Here is a 16,366-nt window from a genome sequence, read left to right on the forward strand (position 1 = left end):
CACATTTCACAAGCCTGAAGAGTTCCCTGGGTGCGGGCGGGGTGAAGCAGAAGGAAGAGTCCCGTCTTCTGCTGTCCGGAGGTTCGTAGGCGGCTTGGCCCACAAAGCCACACTTACCTTTTCCTCCAGTCAAGAACATCTGCTGCTCTGTCCTAGCCCTTCTTCGAAGAATAGAACCCCCTTTTCTTTTGGTAACGCCTCCTCTCTCCACTTCAAGCCGGAGTTCAGCTAGAGACTACAATTTTATACCACCCCTGGACTCCACCTGGTTAGTCCAGGTGGCTCCGAATTCAAGATGAGCCAATCAGAGGCCTTCCTGGGAACTTGAAAGTTTGCTCTTCCAACAGGTTAGTACAGATGGCTCCTGATTCAAGAGGAGCCCATCAGAGGCCCTCCTGGGAACTTAAAAAGAAAGTCTGCTCGTGCAGTGGTTTAGTCCAGGTGGCTCCTGATTCAAGATGAGCCAATCAGAGGCCCTCCTGGGAACTTGAAAAGAAAGTCTGCTCTTCCCATGGCCTGAACAGGATCTCACTGTGTGCCATCCAGGCTGAGTGCAGTGACACAGTCACAGCTTACTGCAGCCTCAAACTCCTGGGCTCAAGTGATCCTCCTGCCTCAGCCTCCAGAGTTGCTAGGGCTACAGGTGCATGTCACCACAACTGGCTAATTTTTTTAATTTTTATTTTTTGTAGAAACAGTGTCTTACTTGTTGCCCAGGCTGGTCTCAAACTCCTGGGCTCAAGCAATTCTCCCATCTCTGCCTCCCAAAGTGTTGGGATTACAGATGTGAGCCACCACATCTGGCTGGCCTGGACATTAAAATATATAAATTAAGAGCTACAGGCAGTCAAGTCACTACTGTATGGCAGATGCCAATCTAGAGTGAGAGATAATAAAGCTGATCTGCAGAGAAGAATGGACAGCAGATGAAGGGGAGACCCAGTGGCACTGGTGTTCCTGATTCCTAGCTGGACCTGTGTCCTTTCTGCAATTTGGCTCTTTTTCTTTCTTTTCTTTTCTTTTCTTTTCTCTTCTTTCTTTTTGAGATGGAGTCTGGCTCTGTCATCCAGGCTGGAGTGTGGTAGCACAATCTTGGCTCACTGCAGCCTCTGCTTCCCAGGTTCGAGCGATTCTCCTGCCTCAGCCTCCTGAGTAGCTGGGACTACAGGCACATGCCACTATGCCTGGCTAATTTTTGTGTTTTGTTTTGTTTTGTTTTTTTAGTAGAGACAAGTTTTCACCATGTTGGCCAGGCTGGTCTTGAACCCCTGACCTCAAGTGATCCACCCACCTCAGCCTCCCAAAGTGCTGGGATTACACACGTGTGCCACTGCGACCAGCCTAAAGTTTGACTTTTCAACCTTTCTGTCAATAAATGAGAGGCCCCTGTGTTCCTTCAGTAATAAACAAATATATTAATTATCAATTGCTACATAAAAATGTAACCCCAAACAGTGGCTTAAAACAACAAACACATATATGTATTTCACAGTTTCTCTTGGTCAGAAATTGGGGAGTTGCTCAGCTGAGTGGCTCTGGCTCAACCTGCAGTCAGGATGCCAGCTGGGGCTGTAATCTTCTGATGGCTTGACTGTGGCTGAAGGATCCACTTCCAAGGTGGCTCACCCACATGACTCTTGTCCTGGTAGAAGGCCTCATTCTGTGCTGGCTGTTGGCAGGCCCGTTTGGCTGGCTGTTGGTAAAAGGCCTCAGTTTCTCACCATATGGACCTCTCCGCAGGCTGCTTGAGTGTTCTCACAACATGGCTGCCTTCCCCCAGAGCAAACAATCCAAGAGAGAGAGCAAGGAGAAAGCCACTGTGCATTACATGATGTATCCTCTGAAACTGCAGGTCACTTTCACTTTATTCTGGGTTTCTTATTTTTTTTTTTTTTTTTTTTAGACAGTCTCACTCTGTCACCTAGGCTGGAGTGCAGTGGCACAATCTTGGCTCACTGCAATTTCTGCCTCCTGGGTTCAAGCGATTCTCCTGCCTCAGCCTCCTGAGTAGCTGGGATTACAGGTGCGTGCTGCCATGCCTGGCTAATTTTTGTATTTTTAGTAGAGATGGGGTTTCACCATGTTGGTCAAGCTGGTCTCGAACTCCTGACCTTGTGATCCGCGCCCCCACCCTCCTTGGCCTCCCAAAGTGCTGGGATTACAGGTGTGAGCCACCACACCTGGCCTATTCTGTTCTTTAGATCACTATGTTGAGCCCACTCTTAAGAGAAAGACAAATAGGTTCCACGCAGGGAATCAGTGTGTCTAATTTTGAGGTTTCTCCATTCTCACTGACCACTGCCGTCCTGCTGGCCTCTGGGATTCCAAGCTTGGGTGTTTCCTCACCACATCACCTGAAAGCCATCCCTGGGGTGTCTAGCTGTTTCAGAGGTGGCTCGGGCCTTCAGGCATAGTTCTGTTTTGTCCCATCCTTCTCAGCTCTGATACAACTGAGTGACTCTACTCCTTGTAAGGAAGGCAGTTCTCCCCTGGCAGGTACCAATCCCTCCCAACCCCACTGTGCAGACAGAGAATATTTTAAAATTACAAAACGGGGGCACAGTATATGAACAGAATATTTGAAATTTTTTTCTGCCCCCAAAAACCTGGGGCCCAAGGTTGTTATATCTTCATGTCCTCATTTCTTAGGGAGGTACCTTCAGAACCAATAGTGACCCCTAACTTCTCTGGTGGTCGGTTCCTTGAAAAGGAGTGTGAGAGAGGAGTGGATGGTCAACCTCCCACTGCCATGGTAACAGGGGTGCTGGCTGATGGGAGCAGAAAATAATTTTTAATGAAAGGGTGTGGGGGCAGTCACAAGATGTCTGGGAACACTGGCGGGCCAGCTGCTGAAAACAGGGACAAGGAAGTCTCCATGGCTGGAGCCCAAACCACGCTGCAGACCCAGACACCGCAACCACCACCACAGACTCCAGAGATAGCAGCTTATAGTACTCCATCGGCTGCCACCACCACCACCATCCAGAACACCAGATGTTGTAGCCATGGCTGCAGCAGGAATGGATGTCCCACTGTCCCTGCTCCTCAGTGTCACTTGCTCCCAAGTTCAGGGCAGGTCCATCTGATTGGCTGAGTCTGGAACGTCTGCCTGTGCCTCAGCTGTGAGGGAGGCAGGGAAAGCAAGCCTTTTCAGCTTCTGTCGTGGGAGGTGGGCTCTGCCTCCTACCAAGAATCAAGGGGTGGAGGATCTTCGAACACAGGAAAAGAACCGGGATCCTGGCACCCCCAAATCCCCAGAGTCCATTTCAGAGCATAAGAAATTGAGGGTCCCAGATCATTCACGTAAGAAGTTTAGAGGGGGAAGAAAAGAATGATAAAAGAAAAGAACAGCAATAGGAAAGGATCTTTTCTTTGTTTCAGTAAGATGAAGAGGCCTCAGCAGTTTCGTGGGGGGAAGAAACAGGAAAACCTCTTCACAACACAAAAAGCTTAGCACTGCATTCTCTCTCTGTAGCAGCAGGACAGAACTGTCTAAAGACAAGACCCCTTTGGCCAAAGTAAAGGAACCTGAAACATTACTAATGACCCTTCAAAAGCTTCAGTTGTTTGTTTCCTTTAATTAACATCTAAATAGATTATACATCTTCTATAATTATAATATGGAAATGTATAGGAGCAAAATATATAAATTTTTTGGTGAATGCTTAGGGAAGAATGATGTTAGTCAAGTTCATTCAAGGTCTTAAGCAGCAGCATCTATGCAGCCAGGGCGTGGTCAGCGTTTGGGGACAGAGGTAAATATCCGCAATCCATGCATCTCTTTGATTTCTTCTTTTAGTGCCTAAGTAAGAAAACAGCATCATCAGTTTTTGTGTATTTGACATTGGTTACAGTAATTCTCTGAGAGTATTTTTATACAGCTCTACATCTGAAGGAGACTTTGTGCTTTGTTTAAGCAATTTTTCCTTTTTTTGAAAAACAATTGTTTTAATCAGTAGTATCTAACATGATTTAAAGATCCAAAAGTACAAAAAGGCATACAGGGAAGTCTCCCTCCTGCACCTGTCCATCTCCCCAGTTTCCACCCCCATTCCCAAAAGAACTGTTGTTAGTTTCTTGTGTATCTTTTTTTTTTTTTTTTTGAGTCAGGGTCTCACCCTAGCACCCAAATTGGAGTGCAGTGGTACAATATCGGCTTACTGCAACCTCCGCCTCCTGGGCTCAAACAGTCCTCCTGCTTCAGCCTCCCTAGTAGCTGGGACTACAGGCACATACCACCATGCCTGGCTGATTTTTTATTTTTTGTAGAGACAGGGTCTCACTATATTGCCAAGGATGGTCCTGAACTCCTGGACTGGAGCAATCTGCCTGTCTTGGCTTCCCAAAGTGCTGGAATTACAAGCATGAGCCACTGTGCCTCGCCGGTTTCTTGTGTATCTTTACAGGGATTTAAAAATGCATATTCACCAGGCATATTCAGGCTAATATATTTCACTGCATGATCTTTTAAAACGCAAATGGTTAACATTTCAAACACATTACACCAAGCTTGTCCAACCCACGGCCCAGCCCATGACAGCTTTGAATGTGGCCTAATACAAATTCGTAAAATTTTATAAAACATTTTGAGATTAAAAAAAAAATTTTTTTTAAAGCTCATCAGCTATCATTAGTGTTAGTATATTTTATGTGTGGCCCAAGGAAGCCAAAGGATTGGACACCCCTGCTCTGCACTTTGCTCTTCCCCTAAACATCTACCTTGGAGATCTTTCTATGTTAGGCATGGATGGGCATCCTGATTCTTTTTTGCATCAGCATAGTATTCCATTATATGAATGTACTATAACTTTTCAACCTGTTCCCTAGTGAACTTTTATGCTGCTTCCTGTATTTTGTTATTTCAAGCATCAGGCATTCTTTAAAATGAGCTGTTCTTTAAAATCATACCAATTAGCACAAATTCCCCAATGGTCAGAGCAAGAAATAAAGATTCAAAGGAATTATGGGACTTGTTTTCGGGCTACAAATGGTGTCAGAGCCCAAATCTGAAGGAACCACCAGAGTCAAATAGATATCTGGCCCCTGTAGTGCTGGGAGAAAGAGAGGTTACAGAATCAGAGTGGCTTGGACCTCTCAAGTTTATAATCAGTACAGAGGAAAAGTAAGATCCTTTTATACTAGGCCAAAATCTGATGATCATAGTAGGGTGGACATTTTTCTTTTCCAGTCTGTTTAATGAGCTCCTTCTCTTGGGGAATAATCCCTTTTCTACTTTATTGTACACTTCTGGTGGAACTACCAATTGGTCTGATATTGAGGTCATGATGTGCCACTGGCCCAGCCTATGACTGGACCGGGGTGGCACATGACCCAAATTGGGCCACTCAGAATCTCCCTTAGGATTTATGACAGTGGAGCCTTGTGTCTTGGGCCAATATGCTATGATATCAATTGGAGGTGGCCATGGACCATGTTTCCCACCAAGGAGAGAAAGCCCATCTTTAGCATGAGAAAAGGAGACCAACACAGGGAAAGAAGCTGAAAGCTGAGAGGCTAAGAAAGAGAGAGAGAGAGGAATCTAGATATACCTGAAACCAGATAATTTTGTTACATGGGCCAAATAATTCCCCTTGTTTACTTATGCTAATTTTAACTTGGTCTCTGTCACTTACAATATAAAGAATCCTAATATATGTGGTCAGGTTTATAGATCCTTAGATACAATCTAGTCCTATCCCCGTATTTTATTTAAAAAACAAAACAAAACCAAACAAAAAACAGAGTCTACTCCTTGCCAAAGTCGGCAAACAAGTGAGTAATGGAATCAGGATATGAACCCAGGTATCCTGAGGTCCTGGCCACACCTGGTTTCCATCATGTTCCTGACTTGCCCTGATCCAGGAGCTCCTGTTGTGTTGGGGGACAATGAGCTGCCCCACTTGGCCTACACTGCACACCCTCCAACTCCACAATCAAGTGCAAGGCCCTCAACTCTACAAACAGGCAGAAATGTCCCTGGAAAAAGCCTTCTATCACTGGGCGAAGGTCCCTGGGCCACTTGCTCTCTGCAGGCGTGGAATGCTCCCTAGAGACTGTGTCTGTGGCTGGGCCACAACCAGCCTCTCCTCCTTACATCCACTTGGCTGGGTGAGGGCCCAGTCACACCTTCATGTGACTGACCCTGGACAGAGGAACCTTCTGGGCTTCACCTCCTCAGGCCCTGCACACTCCCCCTCTCTGATGCCTTCTCCCTGCATTCTGTGCAGCCCCTGAGGGCTTCCCAATACACACTACAGTCCCTTACAGCCGCACAGGGTCTTAGAGATCACCTCAGTCACTCCACAGTTAAGGAAACTGGGGCCCTGCTGGGGGAAGTGACTTGGCTGAAGTCCCATAGGTAATAAGAAGCAGCTTAGATAAACAATCTTAAGCACCTGCCATGCCCACAGCACTATAGCAGGTGCTGGGGACACAGAGGAAAAGGCATGGGAAAGTAATGAAAAAGGTAAGAGAAAGTAGCACAAGTCTAACACAAATGGACTGAATGAGGGCAGCAGTGGACTGCCAGACTCAAGCCAGCACAGCCCCGCTTCTGGTGTTCGAGGTAAGCTACTGCACTGGTGACTAGGGTGGACGCACAAGGGCCACACACAGGAGGCAGCCCTGGAGTTGGCCAGCCAGAAATGGAGCAAGCAAGAGCGACAGGGCATCTGGCCCAGGACAGAAAGTGAGGAGAGGTTGAGAAGCTCCCGTGATTCACTGAGGTAGGCACATGTCAGGGAGACTGAGGCAGATCACATGAAGCATGGTCAATCCCAGGCTAGGAAGACTGGACTGGATTCTGGGCAAGCAGGAGAGCCATGCAAAGGCTCTGAGCAGGGGAAAGACATTGGTGGAGGTGCCTTAGGGGAGGGCAATCCCCAAAGCTGGAAAGAGGCCGGAGGCGGGGAGACGGCAACAACTGTTTAGCAACTGCCTTCCACGTGGCAGGCATGACGCTGGGCACCTGTGGTCAATGCCTCATGCAATATTTGCCAATATGAGGCTCAGATCTCACCTCTGTCCACCTCAAAAGGCAACTCAGTGCTCACCGCGACTACCTACTCTGCCCTTGCTGCCACCTCCCCAGGATGGCAGGAGGACAGGTAGGGAGGTGCTCCTGGTACAGAATTCTCAATATCTACGCCTCCTGGGGCTGGCCCACAGCAAATGCCCAGTGAGTATTTCCCAAGAGATGCACTGGGGCCTGGGAGAGGCCAAGCCCCCTGCAGCAGGGTCCCAGAGGAACAAGTCCTTCCTGAGGGTGCCGGTGGGGGGGGGGGGGGCCTCCAGGGAATCCCGCAGGGACCGTCTGATGGGAAGCTCAGGAGGCATGCCAGTATCGGATGGGTTGGGCGACATTTTCAGGCCTTTTGGACAGAAAATTCTGATTCTATAGCACCAGGATGAACATTACTACGCACAGGGTGAGTAGGCAAAATAGATGAGGCAAGCTTCACTCCGGCAGGACACCAGCCCCCCTACCCAAACAGCCTGGGCATGAGAGCATCTGGATGGGGCACCTACCCCACCCCCACCTCACTCCTGAAGAGACCAGCTGGCCCTGGGAGTGGAGTCCAGTTACCGCCTTGCCTTCCCCTTGATTCCAGGTCTCTGCCTTCTCTTAGGGCAGTGCCTGTCAGAATCCCATTCCCAACAGCTGTCCTGGCAGGGCAGCTCCAGGTCCCGGCTCAGACCCTGCCAGCCAACAGACTTGCTCCTGAAGATTTTCATTTTCATCATTCTCATGCGACTGTCAAAGCCAACACCCCCAAACTTAAATCATCTAAAATTGCCTATGACCAAGTCCATATATTTTAACACAAGTGTCAGCCCCCTAAGAATGTACTGTGGCCAGGCTCAGGGGACCCCCTCATGTCAGCTGCCTGCAGACACCCAGTGTGGAGCTGCATGACACCCCAAGTCCTGAGCCAGAAGGGCTGTTCTGACTGGGAGTGGAGGAGAGGCCTCTAGAGTAACTCAGGATGCAGCTGCTCCAGGCGCAGTGGCTCACACCTGTAATCCCAACACTTAGGGAGGCCGAGGCAGGAAGATCGCCAAAGAGTTCAAGACCAGCCTGAGCAGCACAGTGGAACCTCATCTCTATATAAATATAAAAATGTATATTCTTAAGGCCGGGCATGGTGGCTCATGCCTGTAATCCCAGCACTTTGGGAGGCCGAGGCAGGTAGATCACCTGAAGTCAGGAGTTCGAGACCAGCCTGGTCAACATGGTGAAACCCTGTCTTTACTAAAAATACTAAAATTAGCCAGGCATGGTGGTGGGTGCCTATAATCCCAGCTACTTGGGAGGCTGAGGCAGGAGAATTGCTTGAACCCAGGAGGCAGAGGTTACAGTGAGACAAGATAGCACCACTGCACTCTAGCCTGGGTGACAAAGTGAGACTCCGTGGGAATTAAAAAAAAAAAAAAAAGTATAAATTTTTACAAGTGCCCCAATGTCAGGATGTGAGTTCTCCAAAACGGAGCACCTTTGAGATACTAAAATTTAATTTCTATGGGTAAGCCAATAAGAAAACACACGCCAACTCTCCTCACTGTCTGCAAACTCTCAAGAGATACTGACTGGGCTCCTTCCATGTGCCAGGTCCTTTGTTAAGTGTGGGGGACACAGCCCCGCCCTGCACTAAGCCTGCTTTCGAGGGGAAATGAAGGACAAGTGGCTGGGCTGTCTACTCAGGAAGTGTGAGGAGAGGCACATGTTGCTGTAGGGGACCAGAGGACACTTCAATCCCAAGACCGTGAGCTGACACTCCCCCAAACTGTAGGAATCACAGCCTTTCCCCACCCCAGACTGCTGCAGCTTCCTTCCAGTGTTGGAGATGAAATGATGGTGATGGCGGCCACATTTATGAAAGGCTTACTCTGTGTCGGGCACTGTTGTCAGTGCTCAGTGTGTACTTTATCACGAATCCTCACAGCAACGCTTTGAAGCAAGCACTGTTACTCTCAATTAGGAAACTGAGGCAAAGGGTAGGGTTGAAAAACTTGCTCAAGGTCACATGGCTAGAAAGTAGCAAAGCCCAGATTTGAAAGTGGCAAGTCCAACTGCAGAACCTGCTTCCTTAACCACTTGTAACTGTGGCTTCAGGCCAAGGGACACACTCAAATTACCAGCATCCGTGGGTCCAGTCGCACCAGGTGGCTTGTACAGAGATCTGAGAATAAAACCCAAAGTGCCACGGGTTGGGGATCATCTGGGTCAGCCAGGTCTCCCCTGTCTCGTCTTCTACCTTGATTCTGACCCCAGAGATCACATGGGGCTGGAAGAGTTTCCAGGAGGGCTCAGTGACTGGAGCACCCAGCAGACCACCAGCATGCCTTAGGGCTGTAGGGGTCACATCCACTGCAAAGGGCTAGGTTCCATGAGAAACACAAAGATGGATCCCAAAGGGCACTGGTCCACAAAGGGCTGACAGGTTGCAGGGTCAGACAGCAGGGATGTCAGTTTTCAGGACACAAACGGAAACCACCAACAGCCAAAAAAGGGAGCCAGGGAGGGCGGGGAAGGGCATTCATTCCCTGCTGGGGAGGGAGGAGAGGCAGCATTTGAGCTGAGTGGAGGACGGAAGGAAGGGCAACCCAGGCAGGAGGTCCATTCTGGGCAAATACCCAGATAGAGAGAGACCAGCAGGCAGAGGCCGGCTGGGAGGGTGCACACAGAGAAGGGCGGGGGAAATGCATGAACAGCAGTCTAGGACACCTGAACTTGATGCATGAGAGGCCACTGAACAGACGCTCATTACCAGTGCTGTGCTTTACAAAAATAACACTAGTTCACAATGGCAAGGCCTTCCAGAATGATGCCAAACACACCCAGTGAGGGGGCAAAGTCATAGGTACAGGAACAAGGGTCAAAGTTGTTATAAGTTCCAATTAAAATAAATATGGATAATATTTAAACTGAGCCTTAGGCTGGTTGACCATGATGTTCCAGAACCCAAATGTTCTGTCACTGGGTCTGGGGCAGCAGCAGCCATTCTCACTCACGCCATGCACCAACTGACCCATCTGTAAAGCGGTCCCAAAGAGAGTCCAAAAACCCCTCTTCAGATCTACAAAAACATGCATCTTTTAGCACTGTCTGTGTTTAGATATCCTCATCAATATGTGACAATAACAGTAAACATTAGTAGCATTATACAAGGACATATGAAATCACTATTGGGAGGCCTGGCTTCAATTATGAATAAAATTCCTATTTGCCACAATGCAGATACTCCCAGATTCGATTTTTCTCAGGTCTTGAGTCCTGTTTCATGACTGTGGTACTGCATTATTCTTTCCTGCAACTGATAGCAAAAACCACCATCCCTGCTTGGCAGGCCCTTTTGGAGGCTGAAGGCCAGTGGCAAGGGGCACTGTTGCCTCTACTGACCTGATTAACCATCTGGTGCTGCTGGACAGTTCTCTTCTCCTTAAATTCTTCTGATTCAATTTTAATTTCATACATCGCCCCACAACCTCCTAAAATAGACACGATTCAAAAGCATTTCAATTATTAAGTCATGGCAGCCATGGTCCCATATGTCCTCAAAGTACTGTACAATCCAAAGGTCTGAATATTATCATTCAGCACAAAGGAAAGTTGCTAAGACCATTAGGAAAAGATCATGGCTTCCAATCTGACCACATGCTCCTCCTGACAGGTTGCCACAATCCAAAATGTGCTCTTCCTTTTGCGAGGCAGCTGCACCACCTGGGGTTATCACTTGTGGGCAGGAAAGATAAGGCATAAAGCATGGACAACCTAGGGAGTGTACAGTGTTTCCTTTTACTAGTCCAACAAACACCACCGAAGAGGATGAGAAGGATGGAATTTCAGTGTTCCACCTTCCAAAGGACGGAAGATCAGTATTTTTGAAGGGCAAAAATACACCACAATTTGGTTTGAAAACTGTGTAATACTATCCAAAGGAAAGAAAGAACCAGGGGAGCATGAGAGCCGGGGACACAGCAAACATGCTATGCATGGAGCTGCTCGTGGCTATCTCTAGCACTGCTGGGTCCACAGCACAGCATCCAGGGTTTCATCCTGGGTTTTGGGGGAGAACTTTTTGGTGAAGCCCTCGAGACAGACTTGGTGGACCATCCACCCCTGCCTGAGCTTTCCTCCACCTGGTTGGAGAGCTGGTGCTGATGACTGATGATAAACACATAGCTCTAGCGTGAAATAACACGGGCAAGAAAATGTCCCCTGCATGATTAACACAGCCAGGCCATTGTACGAGAGGTGCAATGTACTCAACAGGCTTTGTTCTGCTTCTTTTTTTTTTGAGATGGAGTCTTGCTCTGTCACTGAGGCTCTGTCACTGGAGTGCAGTGGTGCAATCTCAGCTCACTGCAACCTCTGCCTCCCGGGTTCAAGCGATTCTCCTGCCTCAGCCTCCCAAGTAGCTGGGATTACAGGCGTCCGCCACCATGCCCGGCTAATTTTTTTTTTTTTTTTTTCTGTTTTTTAATTTTTAATTTTTTTTTCTGCTTCTTTTTTTTTTGAGATGGAGTCTTGCTCTGTCACTGAGGCTGGAGTGCAGTGGCACGATCTGGGCTCACTGCAAGCTGTGTCTCCTGGCTTCACGCCATTCTCCTGCCTCAGCTTCCTAAGTAGCTGGGATTACAGGCGCCCGCCACCATGCCCAGCTAAATTTTTTTTTGTATTTTTAGTAGAGACGGGGCTTCACCATGTTAGCCAAGATGGTCTCAATCTCCTGACCTCGTGATCTGCCTATCTCGGCCTCCCAAAGGACTGGGATTACAGGCGTGAGCCACCGTGCCTGGCCTGTTGTTTCTCTTATAATGTGCTCTAGGAGTCCAAGTTTTGGTTAAACCCAGGTTCTCAGCCTCAACTCCCCTTCTGCACTCTGTCCAGGACTGCACAGAGCCAGAGCTGGATCAAGCTTTAACTCTGCCCTGGGCCTGGGGCAAGTTCAGGACCTGGTAACATCAAGGCCTCAGCATTGTCGCAAGACCCCTGCAAAGCCCTCACCTGATGTACCATTCCAGCAGATTTTTTTTTTTTTTTTTTTGAGACGGAGTTTTGCTCTTGTCACTCAGGCTGGAGTGCAGTGGTGCAATCTCAGCTCACTGCAACCTCTGCCTCCCGGGTTCAAGCGATTCTCCTGCCTCAGCCTCCCAAGTAGCTGGGATTACAGGCGTCCGCCACCATGCCCGGCTAATTTTTTTTTTTTTTTTTTTGTATTTCTGTTGAGATGGGGTTTCACCATGTTGGCCAGGCTGGTCTCAAACTCCTGACCTCAGGTATCCACCTGCCTCAGCCTCCCAGAGTGCTGGGATTACAGACATGAGCCACTGTGCCTAGCCCCAGTAGATTTTTTTTTTTTTTTTCTGGAGACACAGTCTCACTCTGTCACCCAGGCTGAGTGCAGTGGCACAATCTTGGCTCATTGCAACCTCCGCCTCCCGGGTTCAAGCAAGTTTCCTGCCTCAGCCTCTTGAGTAGCTGGGACTACAGGCGTGCACCACCATGCCCGGCTAATTTTTGTATTTTTAGTAGAGATGGGGTTTCACCATGTTGGCCAGGCTGGTCTTGAACTCCTGACCTCGTGATCCACCTGCCTCAGCCTCCCAAAGTGCTGGGATTATAGGCGTGAGCCACTGCGCCCAAACCCCAGCAGATCTTTAGATCATTTTATTCCCTGTAGTTTCCAGAATAAAATCTACTTTCTAAACTTTCTCCCCAATCCTTGGACATGTTATGTTCTCAGTAAAGTCAGTGAGCCCTTGTGGCAATGCTGAGTGGCAAAGGCTGCTTCTCGGTGTGGAGAGATTCAGGCTGATGCCTATCCAGCGGCCCATGCCACGGGTCGTTCTGTGTGTATGTGTGGATAAAGGGCCTATCTTCCCATCCTGTGGGTGCAGAAGTTGCTTCTCCAGCCTGCTCCTAACACACTGCCAGCCTGAACTTCTAGGTGCCAGTGGCCGCCTGAGAAGGACAGAGCTTGGCTGGGGCTGGTAACTGGCCTTAGGACAGAGTCTCCCCTGAGTCGTGGTTCTGGTTCCAGTTCCATTGTCTCTTCCCTATGAGGAACTGGGCAGTTCCTTTAGCCTCTCTGGGCTCGTTTCTTCTTGGGGAAAGTAAGGCAGCTGAAGAAAACCTTTCTGGGGTCCACTCCAGCTCTGATATCCTAGGGTGTCAGAAGAATGGGGGAAAATTAAAGCAAAACCTATTCAAAGTCAAATGACAAACTGTGGACCTGAGCTCTGGGGTGACAGAGAAGGACCTTGTCCGAGCTGAGCCAGGCTGGCAACCTTGAGTCCTCCCAACTGCGCCTTGTCCTCAGTTTCCCTCTGATGTTTCTGAATCCTGACTGCCATCCCATGAGGTGGGGGCAGCCGAGCTCCATCTGTCTAGCAGCAACACATCTTGAGAAGCCACTCACCAGCAGCAAGCCCCCTCCTCCAAGCCCCTGACCCTCTGTCCTTCCAAAGGGCAAAATCTTATCAAAGTGCCGTGGGAAGAATGAGAGAAACTTTACCTGAAATGTCAGTGACTTTTATAGCTGTAGCTCGTGGAAACTTTTCTTTGAGAATTTGGGTTACTCTGAGCTCCCCCTCAGTCTGGGTGGCAAACATCCGATGGTGAAGTGGAAGCTGCCACAGAACAGAGAGGAAGGTCAGGGCAAAGGAAGATGCTGCTGCCCTGAGCTGGGCCACTGTGCAGGCCTGTCTCACATTCCCCTGCAAGGCAGGCCCCTGAGCCCTCACCAGCATAGCCATGGGTTATGTCAGAGGGGCTCTGTGGTATCAGGAGTCCATGTAAGTGCCCCGGAACACAGAATAAACTTTTATTGGTGGGGAGAGGATGATTGTTAATAACTCAATTTGACTCCAGAGACAAGAGGCCCCAAACCTAATTCAAGAGATGTTTGATTCCTCATGATAATGTCGTGTAACACTATTATGCTGATAGTTTTATAGGTAAGGAAACTGAGGCACACAGTAATGTGCCCAAGGTAGAATTTGTTAAACAGATAGAGCCAGAAAAGCTGGACAACCTGCCTCAGATCCATACCACTAGGTCATTCAGCATCTACTGCCCTGGATGGTGGGGCCAAATTCCACACTCCCATCACCTTTAGGCCTGATTAACATGTCTCACCCTCCCCAGTGGGATGTGACCTCACAGCCCACCGCTCAATTAGCCATCTATTCTTCATCACGCACTCCTCACTGGGGAGCAAAGTCAGAATTCTATTAAAGAACCTGAAGAAGGAACATCTGTAGGTTGTTTACCACTGGCAACAACACCCCTTCCCCGATGGCTACCATGGGGAACCTGTGGTTGTGTTTTTTTTGGAGACAGAGTTTTGCTCTGTTACCCAGGCTGGAGTGCAGTGGCACGATCTCAGCTCACTGCAAACCTCCACCTCCCAGGTTCAAGTGATTTTCCTGCCCCAGCCTCCTGAGTAGCTGGGATTCCAGGCACCCACCATCACGCTAGGCAAATTTTTGAATTTTAACAGAGACAAGGTTTCACCATGTTGGCCTGGCTGGTCTCGAACCCCTGACCTCAGGTGATCCACCCACTTCAACCTCCCAAAATGCTAGGATTACAGGCGTGAGCCACCGCGCCTGGCCAGGGGAGCCCGTGTTTCTGATGGAACACATCTCAACATTTAGTAGTGAAGGAGCAGAAAAGCAGGTCGGCAGTCACTTGGCTGGGCTGAGTGCATGCTGAAAAGGCAGACTGGGAATGGAGTGTGGCAGGCCTTGAATGCCAGGCTAAAGATTGTGGACTGTATCAGACAGGAGATGGGACTCCAGGTGATGGAACCCAGTCTCATGGTACCAAAGTAACCTGCAGGAAACAGTGCCTTCAGGAGCGAGTCAGGAGAGATGCCCAAGTAAGAGGCATTACAATGACGGAAGCACCGGGCACTGGTCCCTGACTAGACTTGGATGACAGGTTGGAGGACACCAGGGCCGTTCATGGGTGCTGGTGCTGAAGGTCCCACCCCTCTACCCCTCAGTCCTTCCTGATAGCTCAGAGCAGGGTCCTGTGTCACAGAATCTCAGAGCACCACTCCTTTAAAATGAGCTGTGCACTGGCTCTCTCACCACTGGTCTTATAGGCCAGAAATGAGTCCGGCAGCATCCCAGAGCTGACCCCAGGGCAGGCCCTCAGAGGCACTTGGTGCTGGATGAATGAATGAGCAGGGGAAGAACTATTCAATTAGGGACAGAAACGCAGGACGGGAGAAAGGCCCAGAGTGTGATTGTCTGTATGGAGGGACAGAAACTTGATGTTCAGAGGCTGGGCAGGATTGCTGGGAGTGAGGGTGGGATGGAGCTGCTTCTGGGGGCACAATCTTGGGGGTAAAGGCGGAGAGTTGCCAGATGGCAGGCAGAATCAGCAGCTACTAAGGGGTGAGAGTGGTGAGCGTTGCAGAATCCTTGGGAGAAGCCTTTTATCTTAGTGGATCTGTGGGCAGCGGCCTTTAGTGGAACAATCAACTGACATCCCCAGGTGATCACTGTCCACGCTGAAAGCCACCGCAGTGGAAGAACTTCTTTTCATGCACAGGGGAAGCAGGTTCAGAACCAGGGGAGAAGGAAAATGAAAGGAAAGAGAAAGAAGGGTATGAGCTGAAGCAAAGGATGGATCAGAAAGGGGGAGAGATTAGGAGAGCGCGTGGGAAGTGCCCCCTGCTTGCTTTCTGCTCCGGTAGTGTGGGATTTGGAGGAGGATCAAGGTCAGAGGCCCAGTCGACCTTCCCAAGGCCCCGGCCCCGCTGCAGTCCCCCGCACCCACGCCTTGACTCTGGGGCTATGACTCCTCTCTTCTGCTCCGTAAATCAATCCTTTGCCCGCTGTATTATGACTGTTCATGTGTTCGTCCGCCTGACCTTCAACCTCCACCCAACTCGGGAGCTCCCCCAGAGCGCGCCGGAGCTTGAAATTTCGAATGCCGTTATCGCTGAGTGAATGAATGAATGAAAGAATGAATGAAAGAGAAAGGAAGAGGAGCACCCCATTGCAGGTGCTGCGCGCGCCCTCCGGGAGCCGGTCCTCAAGCCCCGACAGCTGCCGGACCCGCGGTCCCTCCGGAGCTCCCGTCCCGGGGAGAGCAGCCCCGACCCTGCCCGCGCTCACCCCGCGGATCCCGCGAAGCAGAGGCACTGCCGCGGCCGGGCTCCATGCCGCCATGCCCGGCCGACGCGACCCGCCGCCCGAGGTCACTGTATGCCCGAAAGACGCGGAGCAGGGAACAGAGAGCCGCCGCCTTGGGAGAGGCCGCCCCCTGCCGCCCGGAGGCCATCAGCCTCCCGGCCCCGCCCCAGTCCTCAAGGCCCCGCCCCGGAGGCCTCCTGTGGGCTGGCTCCGC

At 49.9% G+C, this 16,366-nt stretch overlaps 1 protein-coding gene across 2 annotated transcripts; it reads right to left on the reverse strand.

Moving 5' to 3' along the window:
• Nucleotides 1–3,558: 3,558 nt before the first annotated feature.
• Nucleotides 3,559–16,308, reverse strand: BOLA3 (bolA family member 3). 2 transcript variants are annotated; one of them, XM_010379225.1, is made up of 4 exons: nt 16,135–16,308; nt 13,518–13,632; nt 10,400–10,488; nt 3,559–3,802 (listed from the first exon to the last, which is right to left on the reverse strand). In XM_010379225.1, exons 1-4 carry the CDS (start codon nt 16,186–16,188, stop codon nt 3,737–3,739), a joined length of 324 nt encoding a protein of 107 aa, XP_010377527.1. In that variant the 5' UTR covers nt 16,189–16,308; the 3' UTR covers nt 3,559–3,736. The 2 variants fall into 2 exon arrangements, with proteins under 2 accessions (XP_010377527.1, XP_010377528.1); XM_010379226.2 differs by lacking the exon at nt 10,400–10,488 and having other exon boundaries at nt 16,135–16,245.
• Between the last annotated feature and the right edge of the window lie 58 nt (nt 16,309–16,366).

Source organism: Rhinopithecus roxellana, chromosome 17 (assembly GCF_007565055.1).
Source record: "Rhinopithecus roxellana isolate Shanxi Qingling chromosome 17, ASM756505v1, whole genome shotgun sequence".
NCBI classification, from domain to species: domain Eukaryota; kingdom Metazoa; phylum Chordata; class Mammalia; order Primates; family Cercopithecidae; genus Rhinopithecus; species Rhinopithecus roxellana.